The sequence below is a fragment of the Anabas testudineus genome, chromosome 17 (assembly GCF_900324465.2).
Source record: "Anabas testudineus chromosome 17, fAnaTes1.2, whole genome shotgun sequence".
Classification (NCBI taxonomy): Eukaryota; Metazoa; Chordata; class Actinopteri; order Anabantiformes; family Anabantidae; genus Anabas; species Anabas testudineus.
The window spans coordinates 12122450-12141281 of NC_046626.1; the positions used below are offsets into that span (position 1 = coordinate 12122450).

General features: G+C 39.7%; 3 protein-coding genes across 5 annotated transcripts in view; 1 reads left to right on the forward strand and 2 right to left on the reverse strand.

The window, feature by feature from the left end:
• Nucleotides 1-136: 136 nt before the first annotated feature.
• kdsr (3-ketodihydrosphingosine reductase) lies at nucleotides 137-5978 on the reverse strand. Its single transcript, XM_026373838.2, has 10 exons — nucleotides 5519-5978; nucleotides 4726-4815; nucleotides 4426-4482; nucleotides 4210-4275; nucleotides 4025-4120; nucleotides 3610-3801; nucleotides 3212-3295; nucleotides 3037-3120; nucleotides 2812-2913; nucleotides 137-2702 (listed from the first exon to the last, which is right to left on the reverse strand). Exons 1-10 carry the CDS (start codon nucleotides 5927-5929, stop codon nucleotides 2583-2585), a joined length of 1302 nt encoding a protein of 433 aa, XP_026229623.1. The 5' UTR covers nucleotides 5930-5978; the 3' UTR covers nucleotides 137-2582.
• Nucleotides 5979-6288: 310 nt separating this feature from the next.
• Nucleotides 6289-13610, reverse strand: vps4b (vacuolar protein sorting 4 homolog B). 2 transcript variants are annotated; one of them, XM_026375540.1, is made up of 12 exons: nucleotides 13456-13610; nucleotides 12438-12549; nucleotides 12057-12157; nucleotides 10562-10673; nucleotides 10136-10286; nucleotides 9806-9984; nucleotides 9499-9655; nucleotides 9236-9384; nucleotides 8479-8560; nucleotides 8175-8394; nucleotides 7946-8086; nucleotides 6289-7844 (listed from the first exon to the last, which is right to left on the reverse strand). In XM_026375540.1, exons 1-12 carry the CDS (start codon nucleotides 13474-13476, stop codon nucleotides 7743-7745), a joined length of 1527 nt encoding a protein of 508 aa, XP_026231325.1. In that variant the 5' UTR covers nucleotides 13477-13610; the 3' UTR covers nucleotides 6289-7742. The 2 variants fall into 2 exon arrangements, with proteins under 2 accessions (XP_026231325.1, XP_026231326.1); XM_026375541.1 differs by lacking the exons at nucleotides 12057-12157; nucleotides 12438-12549; nucleotides 13456-13610 and adding an exon at nucleotides 11467-11680.
• A 659-nt stretch (nucleotides 13611-14269) lies between these two features.
• The window catches only part of LOC113172533 (laminin subunit alpha-3), a 47246-nt gene continuing 42683 nt past the window's right edge, over nucleotides 14270-18832 (forward strand). The window contains exons 1-2 of one of the 2 annotated variants that reach the window (XM_026375538.1): nucleotides 14270-14747; nucleotides 15268-15420. In XM_026375538.1, the coding sequence (XP_026231323.1) occupies nucleotides 14484-14747; nucleotides 15268-15420 (417 nt within the window). In that variant the 5' untranslated portion in view covers nucleotides 14270-14483. The remainder of the gene's footprint in view (nucleotides 14748-15267; nucleotides 15421-18832) is intronic. The other variant, XM_026375539.2, reaches the window with a different exon arrangement.

Consider the following 18832-nt stretch of genomic DNA (forward strand, 5'->3'; position numbering starts at 1 on the left):
AATCAAAACATTACATCAAACTTCTAAAAGATCTAAATCACTCACAGTGAACTGAAGCTTTTTAAAGAGATGTGCAGCTACAATGCAATTTAATGAACCTGCGCACACAACCTAAACTAAATGAACAACACTGGGAGTCAGACTGATTTCATGTTTTTTTCCTCACAGGTATTTATTTAATCATGTAAGAAAATAAGACAAAGAAACGTTCCACTTCTCACATTTTCTTTCAATGGCACACAAGGTGAAGGTGTTAAGTTTTTTGGCAAAAGAAAAGAAAGAAGAAATAGCAAAAAGCAAATAAGAAGCAAACAAATGCATTCTGAATGTTATGTTCAATACTTAAACTTTGATGACACCATTAAATAGGGGAAACTAGTGACTGTTACAGAACTTAAATCTCAACTTCTATGTTGACATATTGTAAGCATAGGCTTCATTTGCATAGCTCATAAGTGTTTAACAAAAATGCTTCTACATGGGCTACATGTTCTAACAGCTATGTGTTGCTACCTCAAGGTAAAAGAGAACTCCTGAAAGCAATAAATGTACAATTATGAAAAGCTCGAGTGCAGGACAGTTTGCCTTTAACCAATATCAAATGAGAACATCATCAAACAAGAGTCATCCATTCTCACTTTCATATCTTGGATTTTTAGTAAGGCTTCTTTTTGTTTAAAAAGACTTGAAATTGACAAAATACACAACACGACAGTTGGCATTTTACACTGAAAAGTCATATTAAATGAACTGGTAAACCACGTGTGGGTTAAGCCACATTGCTCTGTGGACAGGTCCATTCTTATAGCGTTAGCTTCATCAGTAGTCACGTCTTAAGGCTTAGAATGGATCCTCACACTGCTCCACAGCTTTTACAAACTAACTCTAAGATCAACAGAGCAGCAACGTTGTACTGAATCTCAAATAAATGCACTGCATCTACATAAATTGTCTTAACACATTTTGGCATTCAAATATTGGTGTATTTAAAAATAATATTCCTATGTTCTGATTGGTATGATTTGTATTAAAGTACATTCTCCTGATTTATGATGGACCAAAGGAAGACTTGCAAGAGTCGACATTGTACTTTTTTTTCTCCCCCTATATGCAACACAAAAAGGTCATATAGTAAATAAAGGATTTTTCAAGGCCTTGTAAAAATTAGGTGGGACTTGATATTGTCATATAAGGTATTACAAAGTCCCAACTGTGCATTACAGAGTGACAGCAGGTCAAAGATCAGAGGATCAAACTTGCTCTCTGCTGGTCCCCCTACTAATTTGGCGTTCGTGTAAAACAAATCTCTGGCGCCCTCACTAGACCTACATGGATATGACTCGAACCAGCGAGTCGTGCCCTGCCCTGACTTACACCACCCCAACAGATTATGGATCCCACTTGGACCATGACCGGGGTGGCTGAATATGTGCACTGACATGTAAAAATGTTACGCTCTGATAAGTTTATTGAACTTGGTCAAATGCACCGGTGAAAAGTGATGTCACCTGTGCTGGTGTTTCTTCACGCCCCATTTTCTGACTTAATGGCTTCAACCCATAGTAGCTGCTTTCTTTTCCTCAATGAAACTAAGTGGGATACTGAGAAAATGATTTTGGTGTGATTATATAATAATAATAACAACAACAATAAGAAGAAGATCAAATGGCTTTTCTCTCCCTGGGGGTTGGCTCAGTCACAGTAAAAGCATTCATGCACACAAATCACCCAATATTCTTCGCCTCAGCATTGCGTGTCTTTTTTAAATATTACGTTTTTGCATTAGTAAAATTTTAAAAATTTGAAACATCACATGCTCTTTTTCTCTGATATCACTGAAGAATACTGTTGTATCACAGCAAAACATCCCACAGCATAAACAAAACACTGAGGGTCACAGGCTACACTAGTTACAAACACAGAGGTTATTCAGTCATAGAGGAAGGTGCTTTGCCTGCAAAGACTTGTGGTACAAAAAAGGTAGAAAAGCAGGGCCTTGTTTAATGAAAACTACTAAATTCTGACAAAGTGGACCAAGGTTACATGCAACAATATGAAAAAAGTTAGAGTTACCATTCTGGTTTTCATCATCATCCCCTAGTGAGAAGGAATTTAAAGCCATTTTGGCACAACCAGTCAGACAGGATATCTTTTGCTTTTCCTCTCAGGGATGAGAAAAAAAAAAAGAAAAAGAGTAGAGACAGGGAGGGCTGCTATTTAAAACGTAAGTGGTTCACTAAGCCTTTTTTTAAAACCAGGCTGTGGGATGTTTAGTCTGCCCTTATTCCCCTAAAGTAAGGCTGCTCCCACAAAAAGAAGCAGGTGGACGCATTAAACTGAAAAGTCACTGGAATGTTCTGATAGAAAAATCGAAATGTCTGTGAAGGAGTTACATCACTGCACAAGCAAAGAGTAAACATCTGCCACTTTCTTTCATCCCACCTGTTAAGTTGATATCAGAAATATGCTCAAAGCTTGGCCTTTTCCCACCTACGGTTGTGCACTTGTACAGCTGGAGGAGGGGATAGGATGAGGGCGTGGAGGAGGAGGGACACTGGACTGTGAAGATGGCAAAGCAGCTGTTACTCTCTCTTGTCAGCTGCTTTTGACTGCTCTCTTTGAATCATGCAGCGGCGTACGATGCTGTCAAAACTCCCCAAGTAGAACAGGGCAATGGTTCGAAATAATCCCATGGTAATTATCTGTACAGAAGACAGACTGAGGTTAGAATTTGTAAACTGCACGATAACAGCAGCAGCCTGGAAAAGAACTACTTATCCACTGTGTCAGTATCCATGTAAACAGGAGTACCTGCTGGAGACCCTCTGTAATGGAGGTAACGGGTGACATTCCACAGGTGAGGGCAGAGAGCATGTAACCATCAGGTCCCACTGAGCTATTGAAGTTCCCCTGCTGTATCAGCAAAGCCATAACAAGACTCTACATTACCACATAGTATCAATCATTTACTTAATGTTTAAAGATGATCAGCAAACACAGTGAGTCAGTCAGGGGCAGGTGAGCTGGATTCCTTACCACTGCATCTCGCACAATGATTTTGGCCACTTGGTCTGGTTGACAGACTCCAGATGTTTCAGAGATTAATTTGGTCTCCAGAGGCTAGAAAATGAAAGGACGGAAAACATTTTTAAAATAGGGGGAAATGAAGATAAAGTTACATTACTTTATACTGGGTTAAATAGATGTTCACCTTTGTCTTATTTTCCTCAGCCAAACCTGGAGTGTCAGTGTCGGGGGGGTAGGCCACTGTCACATATATATTGTAGGGCTTTATCTGTAGTAGAGAAATAGCAAAACTCACTGAACATTATGTCCTACCATCTGACCTTGATGATCACTAACAACAATCAATCTATAGTACAAAAAAGGTTTTAAGGGCAACATTTTTATGTATGAATACAACTATTATTAGATTGAATTAAATAATTTCACACAAGTAAGATACAGATATTTAGCAACAATATGGAAAATTATAATGGATATGTGCTCATACATGCGTTGTGAAGTGACTGGAGCTGCAGTGTGTTTGCTTGATGTGTAGTGGAAATCTGTGCAAAGGGCATTCAAGCGTGAGAGGGCAAATCTCACCTCCATCTGCAGTGACTCTGCTAAACCACGCAGGGCAAACTTGGATGGGGAGTAGGCAGTGTATCCAAACAGGCCAACCTGTCCTGCTTGGGAGGACACAAACATGATGCGGCCCATTCTTCGCTCCTTCATGGTGGTTATGACGGCCCGTGTTGGGTAAACGCTGCCCAGGTAGTTCACTTCCATCAGTTTCTGGTGAAAATAAGGCCAACATTTTGCAATAGTGGAATCTGGAGTAAAGTGCTGCATAAATGTAGCTATGATCATTTGTTCGTTAAAATAAGTACAATAAATACATAAAACTATCTCCTCCTTTTTCTGACACTTTCACTTTGTACTGTTCAGAGTAGCTTATTAACTTCAGTACATAAACAAGACAGTGTCTGTGTTGGTGGTTACACTCCCAAGTACCTACTTTAAAACAATCCACCTCCACCTCCTCAAACTTTCCAGACATTGATGTTCCAGCACAGTTCACAAGCATATCAACAGGTCCCAGCTTCTCTTGAGCCTGTTAGAAAGAAAGTCAATTCACTACTTCAGCAATAAATTATTAAAGGAATCTGAGATGTTTCACTGGGGCAGAGAGGGTAATGTTACCTGTTTTATCACACTTTCCACCTGACTATAATCACTGGAAACATCCACTGATATGCAAAGCACCACCTGAATAACAAATTTTACACATTTCGTAATGTTATGCAACATAGAATCAACTTTTTAGTTATCTATGAACTTACATACAGTCACAACCGGTGCTGTAAAACAATATATGAAAATAGAATATCTTACTGGAATAAACAGTAAAACTCACACCTGTTTGTCATTGATGGCAAATTTCTCTATTTCCTTCTTTGCCTGAAGCAATTTAGCCTAGAGGAAAACATGCATGTTTTGTAAAAATGCACATGAATGTCATAAAACTTCGATTTCAAAACCACGTCAAAGAAATGTGCTAACATGCAGGCAAACACAAAACAAAGGATATTTTGCACAATACATTCACTTTGACATTAACATTTGCTTTGTTTGACATCAGACAAGCTCACTATGCCAGACTAGGACAGAGCAGGCCAGTTTGAAAGGAATGACTGGAAGAATGTGCTTTGTACTGACCTCATTTCGTGCCACTAAAGTGATGAATGCTCCTTGTCTGTAGCATTCAATTGCAATGCACTTCCCAATCCCACTAGAGCCTCCCGTCACCTGAAAATGCAAGATATTTAAAAAGGATTAATCAAAAGGTCATATTTAGGGAAGCAGAACTGCAACTTGTAAGCTGGTGTGGCAGAGAAACTGGAAATGTTTGTCTTGTTTGCATACCATCGGGTTACAAAATCTGGAAGTTATAATGCTGTTGTTGCTATAAATGTTTTAGAGAGGTGTTTATTCAAATTTTATGGAGAATTATTATTAATTATATGGCGTGGTAATGGGAAGCTCTTTTATTTAGCGTCATATAACAGTTCCAACAAAGCCGAATATTACAACTTTCACAATGGCAGAATATACAGCAGAAATAGACCACATTATCTAATATTATCTAGCCAAGTACGCTAAATTTATTAAATATGTGTAATATTGAGCCTAGCCTAGCTATGTCATAAACTGGTTAACTATAACGTTGGCTATCTTACGTGGGCGTGTCATTTCTCATAACTGATATTACTATGATGCCACTCAGAAAACAAAATCTGTCAAAAAGTTATGACTAGTTATTGACTATGTGGTTAATGCTAATAGACATACAGGATGCAACACTGAAACACAAACACAGCTACCTTACCTCTAAACGCTAGCTTACAGCATGAAGCTAGTTAGCATAAAGCTAACGTTATACTCATGAGTAGACGTTAGCAGCCGTTACCAGTCTAACTAGCTACGTGACGTTAGCACTCCGGTTACTTACCACGACGTGGGCCCCGTTCAGTTTCAGAGGTTTGGGACTAATAAGAGGTGATATCATGTATAACAGCAACACAAAGGCAACAATGAAGGCAGCAATTACAAGAAGCATAATGAATGGCAGAAGGAGCCACCAGGAGTTGATGAAAAGCCAATCTGTGATCGTTGAGCTCAACCCTTCTTCAGAGGACATGGGTGAAATCTGACAATCGTTAGCTCGTCTGCTAACTAGCAGGCCAGCTTCAGGGGTTCGATAACCGAGATACGAGGCTGGCGATGGCCCTGAAAGGGGGTGGCGAAACACGGACGTCGGAGGAGGAGTTGTTCGCTGGTTTGGCAGAGAGTCAAAGATGTGCAACAGTCGGATTAAAGTACCGTGTTGAACCCTTTCTCCCCGTGACAAAGCAGTCTGCATAAACCAAAACAAATCGAACTGTGCACTGTAAACGAACGAACGGAGTCGTTCCTGGTACTTGTAGTCCTAAAGGAAACTGTATCCCTGGAAGACCTACGCTACTGGACTAGTTTAACAGCAACTCCCATAATGCAATGCTTCACTTCATCGTTAGTAGGATAGGCTCTAGTTACTCAGACCGTCTACCACCAGGCGCTTGACAGAGCACCCTGTCAAGACCTATTAAAAATAGTGTTTATTATCAACATATCTGATTCACAGTATGTTAAAAAACTGGATCAAGTTAAAGATAGTCTGATGATCTACACTGTTCAGTGTCAACAGGAAGCTGTGAACGTGTAAATAAAGTAAGTAAACAGTTTTTCTTCACGGAGATATAACTTTTATTTACACTGTGGAAACGAAACACATAAAATTGTATGCATCGGTGGCCTCTTGCCAAAGAAAAGGCTCAAAAGTTGGCTATATGTATAGACATTTACAGTAGAATAAAAGATCTTCCCCATCAAAACTCAAAAGAGGCAGTTTGCACACCATAGGAGCAAGAGTACAGTTGTATACAGTCTCTAAAAGAGCATACATGAAATGTGCAAGTATTATACATTTCTTAGTTGTAGTGACAAAACACTCAGTATATGAGCAATATGTCCAATTGAGAAATACACTAATAATAATAATAAAAAAAGAGTCTTGCAGCTTTTTCTAGAAGGCACATGGTGCACACTGCCACTTATGGCTAATAGTTTAGTCTGGAGATGCTTTTGTATATTATAAAGTATACAAGAAAAAGATGATCTCTCCACCTGAGCCATAAGTGTCCAACTTCAACACTACGTCTGGCTTAATCAAAATTCATAATGTGTCTTTCTCTTAACATAAGGCTTAGTTTTTTGCAGTTTGTATTAATGACAATAAGCAAAGCCTGTGGATAGTAATGGAAATGCGTTCAGTAAGTTGTGAAAAAAAAAAACATGAGCTGGATGACAAAACAAAGCTGCTGAGTTCTTGGATGAGTATAAAATAATGCTGGTACGGCACCACTGGTGATCCACCCTTATAGCCGTGTCAACTTCAAATGACGAATGAGTAAACAAATACAACTAGCATTGGTTTGGAAACCGGATAAATAATCCAAACTTGCAACAAGGTCTAATGCAACTCTCATCCTGAGTATCAGTTTCAAAACTCTATCATGTCCACCACCTTGAGACAAGAGTGACCTTATTTCAGCATGAAAAGTTCTATGAACTCATGCCCAACTTCACTCTAAAGCCCAAGTCCCAGCCCAAGATTTATACATTCCACAAAGTACAGTACACACTATAAAATGCTTGTTTTTTTCTTAATACAAAATAACTACATATGGGGGATTTGTTAGCCTAGTGAAATTTATTGACTGGAAAATGAGGACATAAGGGTCAATACTTGCTTAAAATAAATTATCTTGATTTTAATGGTCTTATTTGTGTATGCCTGCTGTTAGTTCTAAAGTTCTTGGGCATTCTTCTCATTGATCCCCTTAATCTTTAGTGCATATGTAGAACAACCATTTAAATTCCTAATTCCATATTGATTATTGTATCAGTTGCAGATGACAAGTGTTTAATCTTCTTTGGACAACAGTGAATATCAAATAAACTTCCACCCTTTCTGTGGGTATCAGGTTGGCAGAACCGAGCAGTAATCTTGCCCACCTATGACAAACCCCCGGATGTGGTGAATAGGATGAGACAGAGACAAAAAGGGACAAGAAAAGAAAAGAGAGACAATCATAATTCCTTTGCTTTGGTTTGGCTTGGCTCAATCATTCAGCCTAGCCTTCTTGTCCAAAGTCGTCTGTGAATTTTTTCAGTTTGTCCAGATCTTGTTCATTGACTGTTGGCTTTGTGTTGGCCAGAGACCTCATCATGTCAGGCTGAAAATAGGAAAAATATTGTGCATTAAAGTTATTAGTATATTAGTATTAAAGGCCATAACATGAATTTGAATTAGTATTTAGTATTGTTATGTCCTTACCATGCTTACTACAGGTTCTGATAACTTCTCCCCTGGGACGTCCATCCATGTCATTTCAATGGCGTTGGGATCGCCAGGTGAGCAAGGAGTCAAGAGGTCATCTACAATAATGTTGGGGTCATCTCTTGATGGCCCTCGTACCTTATTTAAATATCATGACATAAGTAAAAATTAGCTATGAACATTACATTACCCCAGAAAACAATGTATGATATTTTCAAAGACATACCCGTTTGAAGTGGGTTGCTGACTGGACCTTTCGAACTGGCTGCATTAGAGCGTCTCTGACAATGATACTGATATCTGCTCCCGAGTACCCCTCTGTCTTCTTGCCCAGAGCGATGAAGTCGGAGTCAGTGAGACTGTTAATGGTTGAGCCCAGATGGAGCTTGAACATGAAGGAGCGGGCGTGTTCTTCAGGCAGCGGGATGTAGATTCTTTTCTCAAATCTGAAAGAGCATTGTTAGTGTACAGTGAGCACAAGTGAATGGAAACGTGGTTACTAACAACTTTCACAAAGTAAAAACCAATACCTTCTTCTGATGGCTGAGTCTAGGGTCCACGGGATGTTTGTTGCTCCAAGTACTAACACTCCGTCATTGTCGTTACCCACACCTGCAAAAAAAGGGAAAATGCACTTCAATTTCAGACTACCTGGCACCTTAACGTAACCACTTTATGATAAGTAAAATCAGTGAAGCACTCCTTTAGCCTGTAGTGAGAGGAAATGGCTATACTGCACTTTCATTTCCATTATTTCAATGCTCCCTATAGATTCCTTTTATACCATGTTGCACCACTGGCCACATCCTAATCAGTGATATTACAACACGCATTAGTCCCTTCACCTGTCAAAGAGCACATCGGCTCTGACATTTGTTTGGTAGGAGTCATCGAAATCAGCATGCTGTTTATTTGAAGTGCTACAGCAGCAGTTTTTAGCTCTTTACTGTCTGTGTGATATTTGTGACTACAGCTATCTGGGCTTCAAATGTCGAAAGCTCTTGGAAAATGAACACATAGTGGAACATAAATAATCTATAATGATTCAATTACTGCTAAATAAAATATGGATGTGGAATTGCACGCTCATGGAAGCATGCATACAAGAATGTTGCTAAAAATAAATCCTATAGGAAACACTGGAAACTCCCATACTCCCATATAATGAATTTGTTCTCCTGTGGGTATATATCCCCATAAGTATGTTTTAATAGAGAATCCATTCCACCTTAAAACTCCAATTTGATCTTTTCCCAACAAGCAGGGAATTAGGTTCATTAGACTTACCCTGCATTTGAACCAGGAACTCTGTCTTAATACGTCGAGCAGCCTCACTCTCATTCTCACTTCTTGAACCACATAGGGAGTCAATCTCATCAATGAAGATAATGGAAGGCTTGTGCTCTCTGGCAAGGGTAAAAAGATTCTTCACCAACCTAAGAAGAAAAAGAGGACATTTTAGGAATTAAATAATAGTACTGTGTTAGTTGCAGCATAATTACATGCTTATCCATGCTTCTCTGAATTGCTGATAATTAATAATGACTCACTTTTCACTCTCTCCCAGCCATTTGGAGACAAGGTCAGATGAAGAGATGGAGAAGAACGTGGAATTGTTTGCCTCTGTGGCGACAGCTTTTGCCAGATAGGATTTTCCTGTACCTGGAGGTCCAAAGAGCAAGATTCCCCTCCATGGAGTTCTCTTACCTGTCAATCAAGTGTAATTTAATCTATGGCAGTGTCACCAAAACACCATTAACTGCTCTCTGAAACAACTATTCCATATAACACAGATGTTTGCCTCTACCATTTAAGAGCAACGTAGTGAGGCAGCCTTGATGTTGATTATTTTAATACCTGTGAAAAGGTGGGGGAACTTGATTGGAAGAATAACAGCTTCTTTTAGTGCCTCCTTGGCTCCCTCTAACCCAGCAACATCATTCCATTTGATGTTTGGTTTCTCCATAACAATTGCACCTGAGAGCTGATTTTGGAACTTCTTTTTCTCTGGATCATCGCCTTCATCACTTTCATTCCTGGACGCAAAGACATACAATTATTAAAAGGCTACAATATTTTGTCTAAATTTAAATTAAATTAATTATATTTTATATTTTATTTTGGATCTGGATTTTACATCCACATCTGTATGACATCACGTGAGCACTGCCCCACCCATAAACACACCCTTTCTCATCAGACTGTGACTCTTTGACAGGCTTTGCAGGAGGAGCCTTCTCTTTCTTCTTTAAATACTCCTTCAGCTTCTCTGCTCTGTCTAAGTATTCAGCACATTTTGCCCGGATGCTCTGTTTAGCTTTGTCACCCTGGGCTTCATCTGTCAGGAATAAGCACAAGAAGTTAACCAATTTAAGGTGGTACTTTCAAGTATTGCACATTGCACTCCTGTATTTTCTGACAGTGATAGTATGAACACAAAACAAGACAGTTCCAAAAATGACATTAATTCAATTTTGTATACCATCACTGTTGCTATGACAGCGTACAGAGCGGCTTGCAAGTTATATTTCAAATAGGCACATAAATGTGATGATGACATGATGTGATTATTAGGTAGTATACTAAATGCCAAACTGTGGTTTTTTGCCTTACATTTCACTACATGAAGGAAGTACTGAACAGCAGCTTGATAGAGACGCAGAGCCTCCTCATAGTTCTGAGCTTTATCCTCCTGAGCCGCCTTGCTGGCAAGATCAATAGCTTTCTAGAATAAAAATAAAAGAGAAATGTGAGCACAGAAGGTCACAAAATTCAATTGAAAGATTTGAACATGGTGAAAAGGTCTGCCACATCAGCTATTGTAATTTCTTTACCCATAATTTAATATGTATAATGACCAGAATCAACGTCAACACCTGTCCTGTGTGACGACACCACACACGCCGAGGTAGGAGTGCCTGAACTCTAACTGAGCATTTTGTTTCACTTCCTTTTAACTACCGTAGCTGTAAAGGGTAGTTATCATCCACGTTGTACTTTCATTAAAAATACATACTATACATACTACAATTTTTCTTTGTGTTGGAGTCGGGGGTCTTTACCAGGCCAGATAAAACAATTTATATAGCAAAGTTAATCTCATTAGCTGTTTTTAGTTAACAGAAGCTAACTTTAATGTTTTCCGGTAAATGTAACAGCTGCATGTCGTGAAGCGTCAGAAAAACATTTTATATACTGGTGGCACTATAAGGTTTTGGTGAGGTTTTTGTTGTTCACATGTTAATGTGGTTGCTAGGTTAAATCCAAAATTAGCCTAGCTAAGTAAATTAGCCAACCGTGCTAATTAGCATACAATATCCCAAACGTTATTTTTACATAACCTCTGTCCATAAGTCAAAAACACCAATACTGAACAGCATCCGACAAAACTAAGGCAGGCTTTTCGATTTTAAACAACGACTGTGGTATCTTCAGTTTATTCTTAGACGTGAACAACTTTGTTAGCTTGTTTACCAGCTAGGCGTTTTAGCCAGCTCCGGGTTTGGTCTTCAACTTACCTGTAAATTGTTGTTGGTAGCCATAAGGGCCGATTACTTGTCCAATAGTCAAAATAAATATGACACCACCGTGAGTAGACAGCTTCTATACTTTCCGATGGACAATTTAGCGTTACAAATATACAGTTAACTCAATAATCGAGGGTTGTTTTCTTTCTTAGATCGCTCCCGAGTGAGACCGAGGAGGGAACTTCCGTATTGAACAGTCGATACTCGCGTCTACGGAATGTGATGACGTCAAGACGTAGCCTCGCTCCTCATATCCTGGATTACGGCTCTTTTACGATTTTAATTATTCACTGTATTGTAAAATTATCGAGTCAAACTTCTGCGATCAGTGTGTCACCTTTATTATTTTAGTGTTGTTTTATTATTGTTACTCTTATTAGTTGCAGTGCATTCATGTGGTGTTTTAGTTAGCGGTCTAACCACAACTCCGTCTATCTGTCCTTTAAAAAGCACCTAACTAAAGTTGTAACTTTGGCAGCAGTAGGAAAGCCCAATTGCACATTTAACACCCCTTTTCGATTTTATCGTCATGGAGAATCATCTCCACATTTGTAAAACAAATATGAAAGTTTTGTAAGAACCTCTTTATTCACTTGGTACTCCTGGAGTTCTTCCACTCTGTCCAGGTACTGTTTACATTTGTCTCTGATCTTCTGGTTGCCATCTTTACCCTGGGGTTCACCTAATAGAAAGCAGAATATTCATTTAGTAACATTTTGTAATGTTATTGACTTTTGTTGTGAACCTTTGATAAACTCTCTATTGTATTAAGTTCAAGAATGGCACAACTTAAAATAGGCACATACATAAAGTAGCTGGGTAATTTCACTTGGAGATGTTAATTGGTTAACTAGGCAGTTACAGTGATGGACACCCAACTTAGGATGATGTCAAAGGTCAGTTATTATAGTGCTTTAGTGGGACACTAGATGCAGATTGTTATTACAGTCGTGATGACGCACGTTTTAAAATGTGTAGAAAGTACTTGACAGCATGTTGGTAAGAGCGGATGGCCTCCTCATAGTTCCCCTCCTGGTCCTCCTGTGAGGCTTTTTGTGCTATAGCAATAGCTTTCTGAAAGAGCATAAAATAGATATTTCAGACACAATCAGACCTTTTGTTTCTATGAATTTAACACATTTACTGTCTGTGTGACTCTAATGAGTAATAAGTCTTGGTGAGTTCACAGTGTGCATAAAGTTACTTTAGCAAAAACAAAGCTATTGTGTTTGATCATGTATTTACTTACTACATGTAATGTATTACTACATTATCAGTATTGACTCTGTATAATTTGTTTTAGAAATCTGTCACAGAAAATCTTTGATGTGACCACAGGGATTTAATGTAAATATTGAAATATTGACTGTGTCTAATGATTCCCCTCAGTTGTACAGTGTTTTTGAATATTTTAACAAATGAAACTCAACTCCCTTAAGAGTAGAACATTTGGCTACTTATTAATATAAAGGGGGAAAAATCAATGCACAGTCCCCTCGATTTAACACTCATGTACCTGAGCCCCAATGGAAATAGGAACTTTAGTGTATGTGGTATTTTGCCATTAAAACCAACACTGTACCTAAAAATATTACAAAACCACTTAAATGACAGAACGTCATAATTATTTACAGTCCATATTTCAAACACAAGCTGTAAATGAATGAGATCACTGAGTGGCACTGAAACTGTGGACTGAATGTAAATCACTGTTTGGGTCGGTGATAGGCTGCAGGTGGATCTTTAAGAGCAGAAATGTTGACACAAAAACGCCACACACTGAAGCCAGATCACTCCGTTACAGTTTAATAAGATAGAGGGAAATAATGTTAATCATAAACAACCTTTAGAAAATACTCTGTTAAAATGAAACTGTCAGATTAGCTCCGATCGCTTCGTTTGTTCCTGCTACTTACTACAGATGTCACACTCGACTCCATAAATAACCTTTCCAGCTGTGAGGAAAGGGATTCACCCTACCTGTAGATTTGTTGGCTCCATATGGAGTCCGGTGACATTAAAGACAAACAACAGCTTCAATCCGCGATCCCTGCCGGGCTTGTTTCGTTTTACCCACTTGTGGAGTCACTGCTCAATGAGTTCCTGTTTGCTTCTCACTCCCTGAGCTCTGACATGCGTCCAACAAGCAGCTCGTCCAGCTGCTGAGGAATGAGAACGATGCTGAACGCGCCTGTCAGTGAGTCACGGTGCTCCGGTGTTGTTGTTGTTGCTGTTGGGCAGGTTACAAAGAAAACAAGATGCTGAGCCATTGTTGTAGTAGTATACTTAAATAAACAGCTGTTTTTTTCTACTCGTGATGCAGAAGGGAAAGTCTGCATTACAAATGGCATAACCCATAAAACCCGAGGCTGAGGGTGCGTGCGTCATGACGCTCCACTAGAGGCCACTCCAGGATCATCGGAAAAATCAGTTCAGAGGTGATACTGTATTATCTTCATATCAAAACTAGACCTATAGTAACACCTCTAAATGATGTATGTGTCCATTAAACTAGAACGTTTGATTTCCTAATTAAAATCTTGTATTTGCATATGTTTTTTTAAAACCCAATTAAAACAATGTGTAGCAGTAAGTTCAACATGTCAAAAGAAGTTGAAATGAAATTCACACACTGATGGCAGCTGCAAAAAAACAAAACAAAACAAACAAACAACAACAACAAAACGTGCAGCAGACAAACGCCGTGTGTCTCTGCTGCGGTCTGGGACCTTTGGACCCACCAGGGGATCAACGTCGCGCTCACACCGTCCACAGACTGACACCTGATAGCTCCCGTGTGGCGCACACTTTGGATTGGTAGACGCATAGCTGGCGCTGTCAGTTTGGAAACATGCGCCGGAAAGAAAGCACGCCTTCAACAGGAGAAGAACAACTTAAAGCACCGCCACCGCTGAGAGAGTCCCGCGCACGCCATGGAGATCTATAGATGACGCTTCCTGGACGCTGCGGCTCGCTCTCAGCATCTACTGGGATCTTTGTTGTGGATCATGGCGAGAGGGATGAGAGGAGCTCATTTCCTCGCTTTATTTTGTGCTTTTGCGGTATCACCCTTCAGGGACGCAGAAGCACAAGGATTTCATAATGACTTAACAGGTTTCAGTTTGAATCCGCCGTATTTCAACCTCGCTGAGGGGTCGGGAATCTCCGCCACAGCAACCTGCGGTCAGGATGAGGCTGGGACACCGAGAAACGATTTGTATTGTAAGCTTGTTGGAGGACCGACCACCGGACTTGCTACTCAAAATATTCAGGTATGATGAGAAGGTGCGCGCACGATGGGACTCACTGCAACTTTTTGTCCGGTCCAAACGCGAGAATGTCGAGACTGTACCACAAATGGCAAGCAGAAAGTCAAAACCAATGCCAGAAAGTAGTTTTATTACAAATCTGTAAAATGAACTATGATAGTATGATAGTTCTGCACTTGATTACCAAGTTATACAACAGCCAGAAACAGTTTTACACCAGTGTATTGTAGGTGAGTGGTTTTCTCACGGAAATACCCATTCTCCAGTGGTTCCCTCAGGAGTCCTTCTGCAGGGCCCTACCTTACTGTAAGAACAATTTGACAATCACATGCAAAAGCCTTTTTTTCTATCTAAAAAGCCAACATTTTCTTTTTGCACACATTAGTTGTTGCAGTATTTTTCATATGTTTGCAGTAGGTGTGTTATTTCCCAGCTCCTTCTACCATTATGAAATATGATTGTATTGTGCTGCAATATTTTGGGTGTGTATGTTTCTGAATGCCAACAATCTGACTTTATTTAGGGTCAGTTCTGTGATTATTGTAACTCCATTGACCCAAACAAAGCCCATCCTGTGACCAACGCCATCGACGGGACTGAACGGTGGTGGCAGAGCCCTCCTCTGTCCAGGGGACTGGTCTACAATGAGGTGAACGTTACCTTGGACCTTGGACAGGTGAGATTATCATACCTCATTCTGCTATGAACAGCTGTTTACTTGCTGCTACCTGCTGAGTTGATAATGATTGCTCTGTGGTGACAGTAAAATACATACCTGGATGTAGCAGAGGCAAACGAAGGAATGCGTTTTCTGTGTTTGCCACTGTTCTGCTGTTGTGAGATGAGTTGTTTTCCTTTATGTGAGGAGTCACTTGCATGAAATTGGAAACTGCAGTATTTGGACGTCATATCTTTTGTGTCAAGAAGAAACTGGTTTGAGTGATGATTTTTCATTCACAAAATATTCTGTCCCCATTCTGCAGTGACCAATGTGAATAATGTGCTGCAGCTGGATGCTTGCCAGGAATCAGATTCTTGCCCCTTGGCTGGTGAATATGCTGCCATATTGACCCGTGTCTCTGGCAGGAGTTTGGCTCAATTATCCACTGTGAGGAAAGAGAGGACTTGTGCTTTAGGAATAGGGAGCTGAAGGATGTAAAATCAGATTTGAGAAATGCAGGGTAAAGACGGTTTTGACTAATTTTGGAGCAGAGTTCAAAAAGAGATCAACAAGAGAGCTCCTTGCTACACGTGTCATATCTGTGGCTCCCAGTGGGCACTGTGTCAGACAATGGGTGTTAGCTTTTCAATCTCTGTTTTTAGACAGACTGAGCTGAGCAAAGATCGTACATGGCTAAATATAGTCCACGTTTACAAAGAGGATGGACACATGCAGGGCTTTCAAGGATGTCTGACTGTAATACGTGGTAATGCTCAGTTTATTTGGGAGCGGGCAAAGCAGCATTATTGCATTATGGTGTGCTAAAAAGAGCGTGGCTTTGACTACCAACCACACAACACACTGCTCTCCCTCAGTGCAACACTGTCACCTCAACCAAACACACACACATACACACACCCACACCTGTCACACACATTTTTCTTTAAATGGCATCTGATGCAACCACTCAGACTGTAAATGGTTCTCACCTGCCACTGGTACATTTTAAGCCACACATTGTTTCAGCACTCAAATCTTCTAACCTGTTCTTTTTTACTGTGCAACACTTTGTATCCCTGCTTTGAAAAGTGCTGTAAAATTAAAGTTTATTATTATTCTGGTGGAAAAAATGAGACTGAAAAGAAAAAAACATGGTATGTGGTGTTCAGATTTATGATTTACTTATGAGAACTTTATCACTTGGCTCCGTTTCTTCATTTCTTGTGTATTAAAAAAGCAAAGTCAACATTCTTAGTCACTGCCAAAAAACAATAGATTTAGCAAGCACTGCTCTATAAATGGAAAACACAAACATGACTGACACAATATGATGTGACATAGCTCTTAAAAACCGTTCTACATAGATCAGGATTTAGGGGTAAAGGTGGGGTTGTCTTCATGAGTTAAAATAAGTGATTTATGTGTCTGCTGAGGTGAATTATTGCTCTCCTCCACCCTACAAACGCAAATCCAAGACAGAGCTGTCAAGATGTTTGGCTGTTCCATGTGAAGCTTTGAATTTTTTTTTTGAAACCCACAGGATAAATGATGTGTTCAATGAAATGTGGGCCAGACTCTGCTGAATGGCTTCTGCGGTTTCTTTTAAGACCAACACAGGTGGCCGCTTCCAATGTTGTCTCCACAGCTCTCTGTAGATTTATTAGATAGCGGCGCAGTTGATGTTTACATTAAAACGATAAAGTTCAAAGAGAGGGCATCTTTTCCGACAGGGCTGTTTCCGCTTTTTCTGTACCACAGAAGATTGTTTGAAGCAAGGTGCCAAGTTTAAAGCCAGACTAATCTGATCAAAAAGTGAGCTCAGTAGTTTGTCTGACAAATTACACCAGCATGCAAACGCCCTGGTTCTATGGTTGCTATTAATCCACTATGGTGCAGACTGAAATATCTCAACAATATTTGAAAGAATTACAATAAAAACTTTGGATAGAGACAATAAACCCTCCTGACTCTGGTGATCGCTTCACTTTTCCTTGTCACAGTGAGATTGACATGATTGAGTTTTAGACAGCAGTCATAATGATTCATGTCATTTATTTTTTATGCTTTTATTTTTATATCCAAAGTGACTTTCAAGGTTCATGTCAAAGGCAGGAAGGGTAGGCATAGGGAGGTCTTGCACAAGGACCCCGACTGGAGTTAGGCCACAGTCTTCCACATGGATGGCGTTGATCTTTCCACTACACTATCCAGCTGCAGGTCTGACTTCAGGTCAGAGGTTTAATTTTCTCTTTGGTTTATGTAAAATAAAGAAATAAATAGCAACAGTTCCATTGGCCACTCTTTTGTGCTGCAAGCTAATAAGCATATCATATGTTAACTAAGATGATAACATGGTAAACATATAGTAAACATGGTAAATGTCAGTATATTTGGATTGTTTATCTTAAAATCTGACTTAAATCCCTGCTGCGCCTAATTTCATTCACCTACAGTCACCTATATGGCTTCAGACTCCTGGTCTTGTTCTCATTCAAGTGACCTACAGTGACTTCAAATCTTGATGCTCCTTTCAATGACCAGTCTAAAAGCTCAGTGCTTCCCAGAATATCATCAGTTTCTAAACTTTTTTAATCTTTTCTGGATAAACTCATGTCCCACAGAAGCCAATGAAAGCAGAGTAAGTGCATCCTGTTTTTCTGCCTTTTTGGCTTTGACCCATGACCCATGACAAATCCTACCTTCAATCAGGATATGACCTCGCTTTGGTCTCCAGTTGGATCCCTTATGACAGATAATGATGGAGTTTGGCTTAAACAATGTTTTACTTCTGGAGTAATTGGCCCAAAATTTGACTGTAAGTAGATATTTACAGGAGCCAACCTAATTGATTTTCCCTATTATAGCTTTTGTATTGTCTAAGTTTATCTCTTGGCGCTTTTGTTTAGCCAAATGCATTCATATGTCAGGAACCACTCAACCATTTCTTGTCCATCCCATTTTAAATTTACGCCACATCTGTCTCCACAAAAATACTGGCTACTTTACCGGCAGCTTCTATGCTTGTTAAACTATTTACAGTGCGCAGTAGGCAAGCTATTGTTCTGGTAAACATTTACACCATGTATCAAGACTGGCAGTCACTCCTTTTTTCTGGGGAATGTATTTTAGGAGCCCTGACCACATGTGCTTATCTGCCTGAGTGAGCTCAGAGTAGACCATGTGAGACATACATACCAGGGCTTACTGCTGTCTCCCATCTGATGAGACTGAGCTGTTTCTGATTGTTGGGTGTCAGGCACTGAAAGAACATCATGCGTTATTCAATTAAATTAACTTTTAGTTCATTACTTTCCCGGTGTTCAAGGGACTGAGCTGGCATTTTTATGTGATTGCTAAACCTGTAAATTATTTCTGTGGGTGACAGGTGTTAACTGTTTCAACGATGGGGCTTTGTGCAACGGTTTTG